At 44.9% G+C, this 14970-nt stretch overlaps 5 protein-coding genes across 5 annotated transcripts; 2 read left to right on the top strand and 3 right to left on the bottom strand.

Moving 5' to 3' along the window:
• Positions 1 to 32: 32 nt before the first annotated feature.
• IL334_004322 (uncharacterized protein) lies at positions 33 to 2258 on the top strand (the record flags this gene model as incomplete). The annotated part of the gene is made up of 9 exons (XM_062936040.1): positions 33 to 87; positions 132 to 503; positions 560 to 725; positions 783 to 1047; positions 1107 to 1296; positions 1356 to 1538; positions 1614 to 1908; positions 1994 to 2154; positions 2233 to 2258. 9 exons carry the CDS (start codon positions 33 to 35, stop codon positions 2256 to 2258), a joined length of 1713 nt encoding a protein of 570 aa, XP_062792091.1.
• Positions 2259 to 2589: 331 nt separating this feature from the next.
• On the bottom strand, positions 2590 to 9823 carry IL334_004321 (uncharacterized protein; the record flags this gene model as incomplete). The annotated part of the gene is made up of 13 exons (XM_062936039.1): positions 2590 to 2738; positions 2811 to 4776; positions 4832 to 4895; positions 4952 to 5139; positions 5222 to 5679; positions 5763 to 6046; positions 6099 to 6589; positions 6652 to 7118; positions 7172 to 7718; positions 7761 to 8468; positions 8530 to 8625; positions 8685 to 9266; positions 9341 to 9823. The coding sequence occupies 13 exons, from the start codon at positions 9821 to 9823 to the stop codon at positions 2590 to 2592; spliced, it is 6483 nt and encodes a 2160-aa protein (XP_062792090.1).
• Positions 9824 to 10177: 354 nt separating this feature from the next.
• IL334_004320 (uncharacterized protein) lies at positions 10178 to 11986 on the top strand (the record flags this gene model as incomplete). The annotated part of the gene is made up of 4 exons (XM_062936038.1): positions 10178 to 10309; positions 10382 to 11150; positions 11210 to 11324; positions 11386 to 11986. The coding sequence occupies 4 exons, from the start codon at positions 10178 to 10180 to the stop codon at positions 11984 to 11986; spliced, it is 1617 nt and encodes a 538-aa protein (XP_062792089.1).
• Positions 11987 to 12188: 202 nt separating this feature from the next.
• On the bottom strand, positions 12189 to 13058 carry IL334_004319 (uncharacterized protein; the record flags this gene model as incomplete). The annotated part of the gene is made up of 5 exons (XM_062936037.1): positions 12189 to 12270; positions 12321 to 12374; positions 12450 to 12525; positions 12601 to 12762; positions 12920 to 13058. The coding sequence occupies 5 exons, from the start codon at positions 13056 to 13058 to the stop codon at positions 12189 to 12191; spliced, it is 513 nt and encodes a 170-aa protein (XP_062792088.1).
• Positions 13059 to 13394: 336 nt separating this feature from the next.
• IL334_004318 (NAD(P)H:quinone oxidoreductase, type IV) lies at positions 13395 to 14810 on the bottom strand (the record flags this gene model as incomplete). The annotated part of the gene is made up of 7 exons (XM_062936036.1): positions 13395 to 13445; positions 13509 to 13706; positions 13798 to 13842; positions 13946 to 14030; positions 14157 to 14285; positions 14348 to 14467; positions 14794 to 14810. The coding sequence occupies 7 exons, from the start codon at positions 14808 to 14810 to the stop codon at positions 13395 to 13397; spliced, it is 645 nt and encodes a 214-aa protein (XP_062792087.1).
• Between the last annotated feature and the right edge of the window lie 160 nt (positions 14811 to 14970).

Below are 14970 nucleotides of genomic sequence, written 5' to 3'. Positions count from 1 at the left end.
CATTTTTGGTTGAGATGCTACCATCGTATAACATGTCCACCTTCTCGTTATTGTTCTTTTGCATTGCTGTTGATACTGAGTATACGAGTGATGAGGGATTGCTAACATTTGAGTCGATACCTCACTAGCAGCAAAAGCGAAAGCAGCAGTTTCACAGAAATCAGCTTCTCTACCAGGAAAACCTCGAACCCCCATTGCGACTACTCCGAAATCGAAACTACAACCTAGGACTCAACCCAATTCCCCTAATACAAGTAGTAAAGCTGGATCTTCTGGTACAAATACACCTCACAAAGCAGGAACTAAAAGTCCACTAACAGTTGCACAGCAAGATCTGGCAGGGTTGCACTTGGATCAGGATGTCGATGATGCTGAACGTGAAAGAGAGAAAGAAAAGTACAAAGAGAAAGCTGCTATAAGTATGAAGACTGAAGAACTGATAGCTAAAGTCAGAAAAGAAGAGGAAGAATCAGGCAAGAAGAATATCAGTTTGATCGTAGTTGGTAGGTTCTATTTTGGTCCTGCAAGCGCGACTATGATACTGATGAGATATGTATAGGTCATGTCGACGCTGGTAAATCCACTTTGATGGGAAGGCTGTTGTACGATATTGGAGAATTGACTGAGAAAGAAAAGAACGCAAATGAAAGGGGAAGTAAAAAGATCGGCAAAGGAAGTTTTGCTTTTGCTTGGGGACTAGATGCGTTAGGTGATGAACGTGATCGGTGAGTCATGTTTCTTCTTCATGGGAAGAGCAATACTGAGCATCTTCCGCAAATCAGAGGAGTGACGATCGATATCGCCACAACGCATTTCGCCACACCTCACCGAAATTACACGCTACTCGACGCACCTGGACATCGAGATTTCATTCCTGCTATGATATCAGGAGCTGCTCAAGCGGACGTCGCTTTGATGGTTGTAGATGGATCTCCAGGAGAATTCGAAGCTGGATTTGAGCGGGGTGGTCAAACAAGAGAACATGCTTGGTTAGTGAGAAGTTTGGGTGTTAAAGAAATCATAATAGGTGTGAATAAGATGGATGTGGTAAGTTTTACTCGCATTTTTTCGGAAAGCCAGTATGACTGATGATGAACCGATTATAGGTATCATGGTCACAAGATCGATATGATGACATAGTGGAAGCGCTCAAACCATTCCTTGTGTCTGCTGGATTCAGTGCTGCAAAAACCACTTTTATGCCTCTGGCAGCTATGGAAGGTACAAATGTATTGGAAAATAATGCTGAGGACTTGAAGTCGTGGTACGATGGTCCTACCTTGATAACAGCTTTAGGTGGGTCAGCTCAGGTATTCACCGAGTAGTAATCAGCTGATGATGTTTCTGGTATGTAGATAAGGTCGAAGTTCCCTCAAGACCTTACGAATCTCCATTGAGAATACCAGTGTCGAATGTTTTCAAGGGTCAAACGGCTATCGCGTCCGGTGTAGCTGTGTCGGGCAGATTATGCAGTGGTGTAGTCCAAGTTGGAGATAGACTACGAGCTGTCCCAGGAGATGAAGTCGCTACAGTGAGAAGTAAGTATTAGCTCGCCCCTTCCTCCTGACTGTGTATGGGAAATTTTCTGCTAATGTGTGCGTTGACGGGTTCAGCTATCGAAGTGGATGAAGACTCATCTTCGTATGCAGTAGCAGGACAAAACGTGACGTTGTATTTATCTGGAATAGATTCAATCCATTTATCAATCGGAACAGTGCTATGTCCAACATCATTACCCGTTCCACTAGTCAACAAATTTATTACTCAAATATTAGTTTTCGATCTACAATCACCTATCATTGCTGGAACGGCAGTCGAGTTGTTCCACCATTCGATGAATTTACCGGCTACCATAAGTAAATTGATCAATATAACCGAAAAAGGCCAAATAACAAAGAAAAACCCTAGGTAAGTTTTCGAGTTCAACTGATCACTATCTGTTTTACAAATGTCATTTTTAGTTATCGATAGATACTGATGTCGGCTGTGATAGGGTGTTGCAAAAAGGTACAACAGCAACTGTTGAATTGACTTTAAGATCAAATCCAGGTTCAAGCTCAGGTAGAATCCCTTCGATTCCATTAGAAACATCTCAAGATAATAAAGAGATGGGTAGAATCTTGGTCCGTAGAAATGGAGAAACGATAGCTGCTGGTGAGTCGATATTTCTTTTCCATCGATTGCATCTGCGATCCGCGGAGGGGAACATGCTAATGATGAAATGGCATTCAGGTGTTGTCACTGAAATCCTTGGGTGATAGTATGGATGGTGGTAGGAGATAATCATAGATATAATGTGAAAATGTAAAATATGCATCTTAGCGAATTGCAACTGCGTTCAAAAGCTTAAATGACACTCGTTGCACTGTCAGAAATACCGATCTTGCACCCCCCCGTTGGTCAACGTGGGCATGGTCGCACAGAATAAGGGAATTTGGTTAAACAATGCATCCATGCAAGAATCAAGACATTGCGAAATGTGATACTTTGTGATGATGACAACGTGTTTGACTTGATCGCGTTCCTTTCTTTCTCTGATGTTCCTCCTCGATTTCCATGCCCTTAGCCTAGTGATTGTCATCGCCCAGATCACTTATCTCTTGCTCCGCCCATTGCAGCGTCAAAGATCCGTCCACCTGGACCGGAACCTTCCCTTTTTCCACCTCTTATTCGATCGCGATCGATTTTAACCCTTTTTGACGCTCCGGGGGATTCTTCCCTTGCAGGAGTTCCATTATCTATGATTTTGCAAAGATTTCGTCAATACCTTGTACCTTTATTCGGATGATGAATAATTGAGTTGAACTTACCCTCCAAAGGTCTTTTTCTTGGCTCGCTGTTTTCTGTTCTTTCATCTCTTGAATTGTTCTCAGATCTGTAATTTTGACTTTGACTAGGGGGTGAATTCCGTCTTTCACTTCCTGAAGCCGGACCTGGAGGTGCAGGACCCATTCTCATGGCTAAACTAGGTCCATTTCCATTTCCTCCGCCACCTCCACCACCTCCGCCACCTCTGGTATTATTCGAAGGGGTAGATTGGTTATTTTGCCCAGGTCGAGGAGGTAAAGCATGGGCTAACCGATTATTATTTCCTCCTCCTCCTTGACTTTGACTTCCTTGAGTACTTTGTTGGGAGGGAGGAACAGATGATCTTGTTTGTCTGGGTGGTTCGACAATCCTATCATCGGGTCTTTGTCTTGAGCCTTGACCTTGTTCATCATTTCTCGTCTGAAGTGGAAGTTGAGCGAGAGGAGGGAGTAACTCCTTTGATGAGTTGTCATCTCCTCTTTTAGGCGTTCGATCCCCACCGACTCCGCCACCGCCGCTTGGTCGACCATTAGGAGGTACAGGATCATTTGGTCTTCGATCTGGTATAGGGCTTCTTCGATTGTCTTGTTGAATATCTCTTGAAGGCCTACTATCTCTATTATCTCGATTATCCCTTGGATTCCTCTCATCCCTTCCTCCACGTCTATCACGGTCATCTCTATCTCTATCACGTCGATCTCTATCCCTATCCCTATCCCTATCCCTCTCACGATCTCGATCTGTGCCTCTGACGTCCCGATCTCGATCATCATGTCTTCTATCCCTATCTCTTCTTGATGCATTTGGGGGTTCGTCAATTCTTCGGGGTTCTTCATCTCTTTTCCTCTTTTCACCTCTCTCATCTCGGTCTCTTTCTCTGTGACTGGCACCACTTCTTTCCTTTATGTCTTTGGCTTTTCTATCTTCTTTATCTTTCTCAAGATCCTTTCTGTGACTTGTTGTGTCTCTTGATCCACGTCTGGAGTCGCCGCGTCGATCGTCAGAAGCAGCTGTAGTGGCCAGTCTATCATGCCTAGCTTGTAGTAGATCTTCCTGTCTTCGGCGGTCTCGGACATCTTCCACGCCCGTAGTCGAAGGTTCGCGAGTCTTATCCCTGTCTCTATCTCTGTCTCGATCCCTGTCCCTTTCATCCCGTCTTCTCTTATCCCTACTGTCCCTATCACGGTCATCTCTGTCTCGCCTAGATGACCTCCTTGAGCCAACACTGGCTTTAGATTCGACACTACCGCTTCTGTGTGTTCGAGGAGCGGGAGAAGTCCTTCTTGATGGGACTGGTGTAGGTGATTTCGCTCGAGGTGGATCATCTGGAATGGGGGGAGCGGAAGGCATAGTAGGTGCAGAAGTGGGACCAGGGGAAGCCGAGGAAGGTGGGGGAGCGGGTCGTTTGATAATACCAAATTTTCTGGCTCTAGCAGCTGCACGAGCTTCATCTACTGAGAGATCACTCGGAGGTCCCATAGCAGCAGTGGATGTGGTTGCCGTTGCGCTAGACCCAGGTCTCTCTGGCGGTCCTCTGGTGGAAGGTCCTGTTGGGGCTGGTGTATTCCGATTGTCGGAAGTAGAACGATTGCCACCTGAAGGACCTGTAGGAGCAGCAGAAGATCGTGTTTGTCTCGGACCAGCAGGTGGGGAGGCAGGTTTGTTCATTTCTTGCGACGGGGATGGCGCTCGAGACGGGATTGGCGTAGCAGCTTTCGAAGCTTGGGCCACCGGTTCAGGGGTACCCTTTGATTCTCCTTTGATAGCCAGTTGTTTCGCTCGACTCTCTTCCAACTGTTGACGCAGAGTAGCTTTGGGGTCGGAAGTGGATGGACCTGAAGGTACGGGAGTGGATCCACCATTTGTACTAGGTTGCGGTGTGGCGTCTCCATTAGTAGCGGGACTGTCCCCTGATCGGGGACCAGTGGGCGCATTCTTGGCTTGACCATTTCGTTGATTAGGTGGAGACTAAGATAGTTGGTCAGGATATGAAGATACGAGATTAGCAGATGGCATGACCTACGAAAAATTTCGCTTCCGGTAAGTATGGTCTGATTTCCTGTCTCTTCTTCAAACTAGTCAGGAAACTGTATTCACTATCAGCTGATTGACATCAATTCGATTGAAAGGACCGTCTACTCACGAAAGACACAGCATCTTCAGATCATTCGTGATTTCTCCATTATCGCCACTTTGTAATTTCCTGACAGCATCTTCGATATCCTTACCATTGGTATCCATGATAGGGAAGAACTTGATAACTTGCAAAGCGACGATGATCGCATTTTTGTTGTGCATGAATTCAGCTTCAGACCAGCATGATACCAAAGCCTAAATGACACGGGAAATGTATCGATCAGCATGCAATTGATCGAAACTGCAGAGTGCCGGAAACTAGCGACTTGAAGCTCACCTTTGTAAGAGTGTTATGACAGGTTTTATAATATCCTCTAAATTCTCTCCACAACATGGGTCTGAATACATCCGATCCTCTTGGTTTGACTAACATTCCAGGAAGAGGTTTTGACGTTTTCCCCTCAACTGGATCTTCCGGTAGTCCAAGAGCTTCGCGTTTATATTTCTTCTCATCTCGATGCCAAACATCCAAATCGGATAAAATGGCCGCGAGACATCTTCCTAGATTTCTAGCTTCACTATCTGTACAAGAGAATATACATCCAGCGAGATTGTCGTTGAAGAATGTATTATAGACGAATAGAGTGGAAAATCCGACTGTACCCAAGTCATGCGCCGTTCGGATGAAATTTGCTACGAAGACAGCATCACAAGGTGTAAGGATCGCTCGAGGGTAGAAACAATATTGATGAAGTTGAGAAGCAAGGTATTTGGTCTGATTTCGATCGACAATTGCTATCCAAGAGCGTTATGTTAGCAATTGCGCTGGAAGGTAATGGAGACGGCAGTGTAGCTATCTGATTGTCAAAGTTACTCACACTTGCCGAACCATTTGGAAGATTCCGACTTCAATCTTTTCCGGCTAGATTTCACTTCTTTACCATGTGCTTCTTTCTCTTTGTCCAAAATAGCAACTCTATTTCTCAACCTGGTTAATTCGGCTTGTTGATCAGCTAAAGCTGATTTATCTTTAGCCATTATTCGCCATCCAGAAACAACGGAGATATTTCGATTGATGGCTTTGATAGCTTCGTCATAACTTTCAGATGAAAAGGCAATATCGGACATAGTAAGATGCCAGAAGATAACAAAGAACGGAGCACTATGAAAGAGATTGTTAGCCGTTTCCACCTGAAGACACCACATTAGCTCACCTCAAGACTTCATTTACGTCATCAGGGAGAAGTTGTTTAGCCTGTTTCATCGTTGCCGTCAAAGCGAGAGGCCACCAGGGTTTCGCTTTCCCACCAGCTTTCGGCGCTGGGGTATTTGTTGTTTCAGTGGATATTGTATCACCATTTACATGCTCCGTCTTTATTTCTTCCATGTTGACGTCCTCTCCTTCTACCAAAGTTGCCACACTCGGTGAGTCGGGAAGACCGTTGGTACCCTTAATAGGCGAATTCACCTGTTCACTTTTCGCTCTCCTGGCCGCGTCCAATCGCTTCTGTACATCGGCATTCCATTCTGCTTTTGCTCGTTCCAATTCAACATTTAGTCGAGGTCGAAGGATTTGGAAAGCCATCCCGTATTCAAGATTGAAATCATTCACTAATTCCAGGAGATTGGGAGTGGAGCTCAATTGTTCTTCTGAAGATAGCTGCTCTGCAAGGAAATCACCAAATTGGATGAATGCAGTGTGACACTATTTGACATGTTAGCTGACGTTTGTGACTTGCTCTCAAAGAAGATGGTTTCGCAACTTACAGTGTCTTGTACCAGGTTCATAGCTTTAAGCGGTGTGTTCGCTAATTTATCGACAACAGCTTGCCTAGTTTGTGCAAGGGCGATCCAAATGGGAAGAGCTAGACCGGTCCCTCGCAGCGCATTCACTAATCTAGGTAATGATTTCTTGATATTTTTCACTTTATCTACAGGTCCTTCTTTTGGTTTATCCGTACTGCCAGGCTCGGGTGGAGGAGCAATTTGTACACGAGTAGCGTTGAACGCCTCTCGTACCATTTCCTTACCAGCACCATAGGCTTGTAGTTGTTTCTCAGAGACACCATCATTTGGAACAGGTTCAATTCCAGACATAGTACTCATCAACTTTTCAAGTATGATTAAATCTCCTGAATGGCCTCGCATAAGTCTGTTGATGATATATTGTAGAACAGGGCCGAGATCCATATTGGTATAGCGACGATTGAAATCACCAACAAATTTGGATAAACCTGAGGACAAACGTGATGTCAGCTCAGTATCTACCATTGGATGTGTTACTTACGTTCAAGCCACATGGCCACCCCGGTACCGGTCTCGTTAAGACGTTGTGCCCTGTCATCGGATAGTGTGTCGAGCATGACAAAGGTGGCTACATCAAATGATAGTTGAGTCATGTATCTTCCAGCGTCCACAATGGCTTGACCGATATTAGGGTAAGCCTTTACTTGAGTGACAGCAGTGGTCCAGAGGAAGAGTGGATTTCCATGACTGAGTTTTGCGAGCGACCGAGCTGAATGTCTTTCAGCTTGTGTAGCAGCTGATGCTGATCCACTGGTTGAAGAAGACGTTACCCGTCGCAGCGCTTTTTGTACTTCTTTGGTGCATTCAGCAGCAGCATGCGAAGCGACTACGCAAGGAGTCCTTCCCTTAAAATTGCAAGTACTGTCTCGCCATTCTCCATATAGACTGTACCGCACGGTGTATGGAAAGAAGCTGAGTAGAGACCACAGTTCCACATCGAACGCTGCTGTTGCGTTGGAGCAGGATAATGAAGGAAGTAGTGACATCCGTATGATGTCAAGCCAAGGCTTCATCTCTTGTGCCGTGGGCTGTGTTCCATAAGCTTGAGCTCAAGACACCTTTCTACTCACTTCTGCACTGACTGTTTGCCTTATCGCTTTATCTGAATCATATCTGGCTTCTTTCTCCTGACGTAAAGCAGAGAAGTGAGCAACCCCGATTCGGCATATTTTCACCATGATCGAAGAGTCCCTTCCACCTAGTCCCCGAATAAGAGAAAGCCACCTCAGCCCTTTTGAGTGTATTTCTTCTGCGGATGTCCAGACTTCCACGCCTGTTCTCCAATCAGGGTAGAAAAACTCGAAAGACCGTATGCTGGTTTCGGGTGGCGGAGGCGAATGAAGGGTAGGGAAACGTTCCTTGAGTTCGTCAGATGCGGTAGGCGCTTTCACATCCATCAAAAGGTCTTCGTCATCCGCATCGGTGGTGGGCGGTGTATACGATCTATAGAGATCCTCGAGGGCATGTGAAAGTGTCCGCAGTATGAGATCAGCAATAGCGATATAACTTTGAGCTATCCAAGGGAATCTGCTGAGGAAATATAGTGCCGAAGGTAAATCACCAATAGCCAAGAGAGCTTGGGCGAGCTGTATCCGCTGTTCGGGAGGAGGTTTAGGAGGTGGTCCACCAGTCTCTGAATCGTTAGCGGTCGATGCTACTGGCGCCTCATCATCTTGAAGAACCGTGTTTGATAAGGCATTGGATGGTCCAGAACGTGAGCTAACAGAAGAATACCACTTTTTCCTAATTTCCTCCATCTGCGAATCATCAGGTGAAAGCTAAATCGCATAAACCAGAAATGAGCGATGATCTCGTTATAGTGAGATAGAGGTGACGCACAAATGGTAGGAGGTCGGCTAAGCTGACAAAACTGTGCTTGAGCAGAAGAGCGGCCATGTAAGTCAGACCTATAGGTGTTTCACCTCCTTCGGGCTTCTGCGAATCGTCCATTCAGCATATGAGCTTTCCTAACGTATAGGTGTTTATGCACATACCTGATAGAAACCAAACTTGAAGCCTAATACCTGAGCCAGGACTCGATCGCCGCCAGGGTGCAATGCATCTCCTACACTCTCCAGTTCATCCTCTGGCCATGATACGACTGCCTTGCCTTTACCTTTATCGTTAGCTCCAAGTGCAGCTGCACCCCATGGTGAGCATTTCAAAAGTTCTAGAAAGAATCTCCAGTGTACCGCCACATGACAACTAAAAATCTCAAGGATGATGTCTAGTACTCTTGGGGGAGATAAATTGAAGTATCCTATCAATCCCATGATTTTCGACCAAACCCTGTTTGCTCGTTCCTTTCTTTCCAAATCTGTTTCCGATAAAGTCTCTTCGACAGAGTGAGGTAGAGCGTCTGGACCTGTAAGAAGTACGATAAGTCCAGAAAATCCTTCTGAACATTCTCGCATTAGATTGTACTTTCTTTGCTTGAAGAAGAGAGTGGTATTTTTCTTCACTAGAGCGCTTTGCAGAGCTCGGGGTTGACGAGGGAAAGGATGTAAACCAAGGTCGACAAGACGATCGGCATTCAAGAGAAGGTTTGCAATGTGAGGGGGAAGTCTGTCCTTCTCCTACAATGATGGGTTAGATGTATTGGTACCGCGCTTTGACTTGAAGTTGTAAGAGTAGGTAAGGGGGGACGTACAAGGAGAAGTTTGATAACTGGTAAACCAGAAGGTGATTTCGGTTTCCCCTCGGATTCGGTCATTTCGGTATCTTCGTTTGGTTTCTGCTCTTCCACAGTATCTTCCCTCTCCTGTTCCATAACTTCTACAACATCCACCAAAGCTTCGCCAAATACCTCCACATGACCTTCGTCTGATCCTTCGATACTTTTGGTGAACAGTTCCGCTACAGCATTTGGATCTAATTGCGATGCTAGGATCTGAATAATGGTATTCGACAGGGGTATTGTACTCAAGGTTGATGCGGAAGTTACAGCTGATTCGAGTTGAGTCGATATCAAGTTTTTGAGGATATCTTCGCCTCCCGAAGTCCAGGATGACAGAGCATCGGTTATTTTAGGTCCGACATCGCTCGGAACTAACTCTTGGGAAGTTGAAGTCGAGCCTTCAGAGAAGCCTGACGCGATTGAGGCTGACTGCTTCGATGCACGCCGAGGAGGCATATTCAAAGCGACTGTGAATGTGCTGTATAGCAAGCAACTTGTGATGAGCTGAAGAGCAATATGTCATTTGCTGTTTCTTTTGTGCAACCAGGTCACGAAAGAGCGGGGGAATGGAACAGACAGACAGTGGCGATCGCCGCCGATCGCCACCTGCCACAGTGTTCACTACAGGTTATATCTCCGTTATATCGCCGAGTGAGGTAGGTCTCTTTTAAAACCTGTTTAATTTCCTTCCACATCATCGCGATCCTGCGTCATCACTTTTCTTTCTCATCATCCCATCTACCTTGCTTTTATTTGTTGACATAATTCCGACTCTTCTTACAAATATCAACGAGGTGACCCAGCTACAACATGTCGAAGAAGACTGATCCGACGATGGGTGGTCTCGACGCCCTCGTAGCGGCAGCTTCTTCCGTTGCTGGTCAAGGTAAAAATAGAGTTAATAGGGGTATAACATCGGATATGATAGATCCTGCATTACAAGTATGTATCCGAAGGCTTCTTTGACTACTTGGCTTCTGGAAATTGCGATGTTGACGTATAGATATTGGATAGAACTCTGATTCTTCAGATGTAGCAGATGCTATGTCTTCCTTTCTGTCCAATCCGGCCGTGGTCCAACTGATAGCTGAATACAACGCTAAAAAACAACATCGCCATGTTAGTTTGTATACTCAACTATTATCAGGATCAGCTATCCCAAATAATACACCCGATACACCTATACAGCAAACCAGATCAGGTAGGATATCCAGACCGCCCGTATATCAACCACCTGCAAATCCTTTACAGCAATTTTTCGATCAGTCGCATAATCAAGACATATCTCATAATCTACCTCCCACCTCTACTTCGATTGCGGGTGATCAAACTCAACTACAAGCTATCAAAGATGCTCTAGAGAATGTGACTGCAAGCAATGAAACTGCAGATGCTGCAAGTTATGATGCGTTGTTACAAGCTGTTAATAACGATTCGTCGAGTGGATCAAGATTCTGGAGAAATAATGATTTATTACCTAATTGGACTGGGATAGAAGCTACGACTTTGGCTCAAGCTGCTGAAACGATCATCCCTCAAAGAAACTTGGGACACGGTTTACCGAACGGTAAACCAATCAGTGATGGAAGTAGGAAAAGAAGTGCTTCTCTGATGGAAAGTACAGGTGATGAAAGTGGTGATTCACCTGGCGGGAAGAGATTTAGGGGTGAAGAAGGTGAAGGTTTACCTATATGGCCTTTACCTCCAACTGGAAAAGGAGGAAGAAAGAATATGCCTAGAGAAGAGTTGTTGGCGAGAAGAAGAGCGAGGAACAGGGTTGCCGGTGAGTATCTGCTTTTAGCTAGTCGTGACGGGGTTGCATGATTAACAGGAGATTATTAGCTCAAGAGTCTAGAAAGAAGAAAAAGGAATTCTTTGGTACTATTGCCGACAGATTGAAGGATCGAGAGCAAAATTATGACCAATTACATGCACATTGTCGCAAACTCGAACTAGAGTGAGCAAGATCCTTCCATCGTGACCAGTATTGAAACATGGTGCTGACGATGGTGGACTAGAGTCGAAGCGTTGCAAAAAGTCATTCTCGGTGCTGGACTTGAACTACCAGCAGACATACCTACACCCATTGACACGTTACCAGGACCTTCTACCCTTTTACCGTTCACAGACGATACACCTATGTCGCTCGACTCGATCACACCGGGATCAGACCTACCATTCCACGATATATTTACGATAGATGACAATGACGCGGACGATCTAGATTTCATACCACCATCTTCACCTAAACGTGATTCTGAATCTGAAGATTCGGATGACGATGAAGAAGATCCATTACCGAAAGTGAAAAAAGGCAAACGCCGACAGGGACAGACAAAGGAAACAACAGGTGATCATGCACTTCTAGCAGAAGATGTAGAAGAAGATCTCTTCCTGCCTATTGAAGATGTACCTGTACCACCCAGAGATGAAGAAGACCAACATAAAGTGATGAAACAAGCTATGAACGAGTTACATGTTGATACACCACAACAATTAATGGGCGTAATCAAGAAAATGGTGGAAACGGCCGGATACGGTGGGGTTACAGAAGAACAAGTTGGTATGCTGAGTAAACTGTTGGCTTTAGGTCAGGCTCAAGGTATGAGTGTTTGGTGAAGTCGAAGCGCAATCTCAATGAAGGTTAGAGAGGACAAAATTGTATCATCCTCTGTCCGAAATATGTATTGTACCTGTACCTATTTAAACTATATTACCTAGCTGAGAGAATGCATATGAGTGTTCACTCATTAGGTTATTGTCGTTGACTTGATACATTGGTAATTATCGCTACAAAGGAATACAACATCTAGGCTATTGCTTAAGGCTTGTATTCGTATTTCTTGAGATCGTCAAGACTAACGCCTTTAAGAGCGGTAAGTGCGGTAGATGAGAGATCGACACTGGAAATCCATCAGCTTGTCTATATAGCTGGAAGTGCCATTGAACTTACCGAGGTACAACTCTTTCTCCTAATTTCTCTGAAGCAAACATGGCTTCTTTCCATCTATGGAATGAAAGACATCAACAATCTCTCCCGCTGCATTTATATGATGACTGAAGGTGGAAGTATGGAATTTACCTGTTGACACATAGACACCATCTACAACCATCTTTCAGACCCACAAATCCAGGTCGTGGAGTCATCAGATCGTTACCTACCGTTCCCAAATAAGATCAGGATTTGAATTCGCTTCACCGGTCATTGAAGTCAAAGAGACCTAGAAATGTACCTTGTTTTTTACTGTACTCTAAGAATTCTTTAGTCACTACACCACCTATGAAATGATTTCCTGGATCTTCTTCATTACCCCAACAATAGCCATCTCTTTGATACCCGGTCGGATGAGTCGTATCTCCTTCTTTGGTGTGCGGTTGAAGTGGTGCATGAAGGACTAGGTTATTCATCCGTATTAGCCCAGGTTTTCACGAGTCGCGAGGCTTCTGACAATGTTGGTAAGGGGATATGCGGACGGCATGACATCCGGAAGGGACATACAGGAGCTTTACATGAGATGATACGATAGTCGTGTTGAAAGTTGGTCTACTTACCACTTAATTTACTAGTATCCAATACCATCGTAGTTGCCGATCTCGTGGACACGCTTAATGAAGGTATGAAAGTTGATGTACGAGGATTGAACAATGAGCTAATCGCAAAGGGAAGTGATAACAAAGATCTAAGATTCATATGGATGTTTGATGTGTAGTTTAGTATATAAAAACGATGAGTTCATTCATTTTAGCTTGTGATAGCTGTATAGACAGCGATCTCTCTGATCGATAGTAAGTGATCAGGTAACAACAGATCGTCTCATACGTCACCACTATTCCGCCACTTTGACATCTTCACACCTTTCAAATAAAAAACCCACAGTGAAAGACGACATGATGCTGCATGAGGTCTCTCAATTCTGATCTATAATAGTATAAACACTCTACATATTCCGTGTTCCAGTACTGCTCCGCTAGAAGGACTGTCTATATTCTAGAGATTTCCCTGCAAGTCTCTTGTTGTACCTACGCTTTAAGCGACGGTCTTGCCTCGTACAAAGGTAGCTACGAATTTGGAGAAGTACTACGAGATCGCATCATTAGCGAAAGGAAATCCAGGTATAACATAATAAAATGGTCAACTCACGTTACCTTGGTGTTCGGCGATCTTCAAATCAACAGCTGAAGGTTGCAAGTGACCGTCACCAGCTGCTACTGTAGAAGCACCGTAAGGAGAACCACCTTGGACGGCATCGATACCGCCGACAGCAGGCTCAGAGTATCCGATAGGTACGTAGACTAAACCGTGATGGGCGAAGAAGGGGAAGGTGGTGATCACTGTAGACTGAACACATAGAAAAACAAAAATCAGCAAATTGATGATTTTCTGATGACCTTCTCTGCTTTGTTTGAAGAAAAGAGCGCTTTGCACGTACCTCATGTCCAGAATGCTGGCCTGCTGCAGAAGTAAACATTGAAACCTTTGTGATTGATAAAATGTCAGCCCAGTACTTTTCCAAGAAATGGATAAAAAATCAAAAGATTGGGGGTGGGGGGGGGGGGGAGTGGTGGAATTCAACTCACGAATTTTCCGGTCAAGGCGCCCGCAGCCCAAAGTCCACCAGTAGCATCGAATAAGGCTGATACTTGAGCGGGAACTCGTCCATATCTATGTTATAGTGTGTGAAATATCAGTAAGAGTGGAATGCGACATGCACGATTGCACGACTGCACGATCACAACATTGCGGAAAGAAAGGAAGTGGGATGAAGCAAGGGCAGAAAGTGCCACATACCGGGTAGGTGCGCCGATGATGATACCATCAGCCTCCTTTAGGGCATCTGGAGTAGCGATGGGGTATTTGGGAGTCAATGAACCACCGGCGTACATCTTCTCGAGGACTTCCTTGGGAAGAGTTTCTTGACTGGTGAAATTTGACAGGGATTAGCCGGGCACACTAATCAAGTAGCAGTGGAAGGAACTCACACGAAGTAAGGCTTGACGATGGCACCGGTAGCTTCGGCACCCTTGATGACACTCTCAGCAAGAGCACCGATGTGGCCGTAGGTGGAGTAGAAGATAACAGCGATGATGGGTTTACCGGACCTGCATCAGAGGGAAGTGAGATCAGTTTCTCGTTTCTCTTCATGAAACGCATGAAGTAGGCCGCTGCGCTTACATTTTGATAGAGTGATTTAGTGAGTATGTGCTTAGATATGTAAGAGCGTGTCCCTATTTGTGTGCTTTTTCAGAAATGGAAATGAATGGAAAAGTGATGTATAACAACCGCTTGAGTATATATAGATACTCAGTTCCAATGGGATCTCAAATGAGGATGTAGCTTACAAATTACTCACTGTACCTGGGATAGATTTATAAGGTAATCTGATTACACGTGATTATTATTTCCTTTTTGGGTCGTTTCATCTCACAGATTGTTGCTAGCCATCCTACCTGTTCCCCAACGGAAAGGGTAGTTACACCACAGCTGAGGCTAGAAATGGTTATTATCGATCATTCCGGAATTGGCGGTGTCAGTCTTTTTGCCTTTTTTGCCGCTGTTTTAGCTAGATCCGAAATACATTAGTTTGGTTCAGGGTTCCTGGTTG

This window comes from Kwoniella shivajii, chromosome 5, assembly GCF_035658355.1.
Source record: "Kwoniella shivajii chromosome 5, complete sequence".
NCBI classification, from domain to species: Eukaryota; Fungi; Basidiomycota; class Tremellomycetes; order Tremellales; family Cryptococcaceae; genus Kwoniella; species Kwoniella shivajii.
The sequence above is the reverse complement of the archived record's forward strand: the minus strand, read 5'-3'. Positions and strand labels throughout refer to the sequence as shown.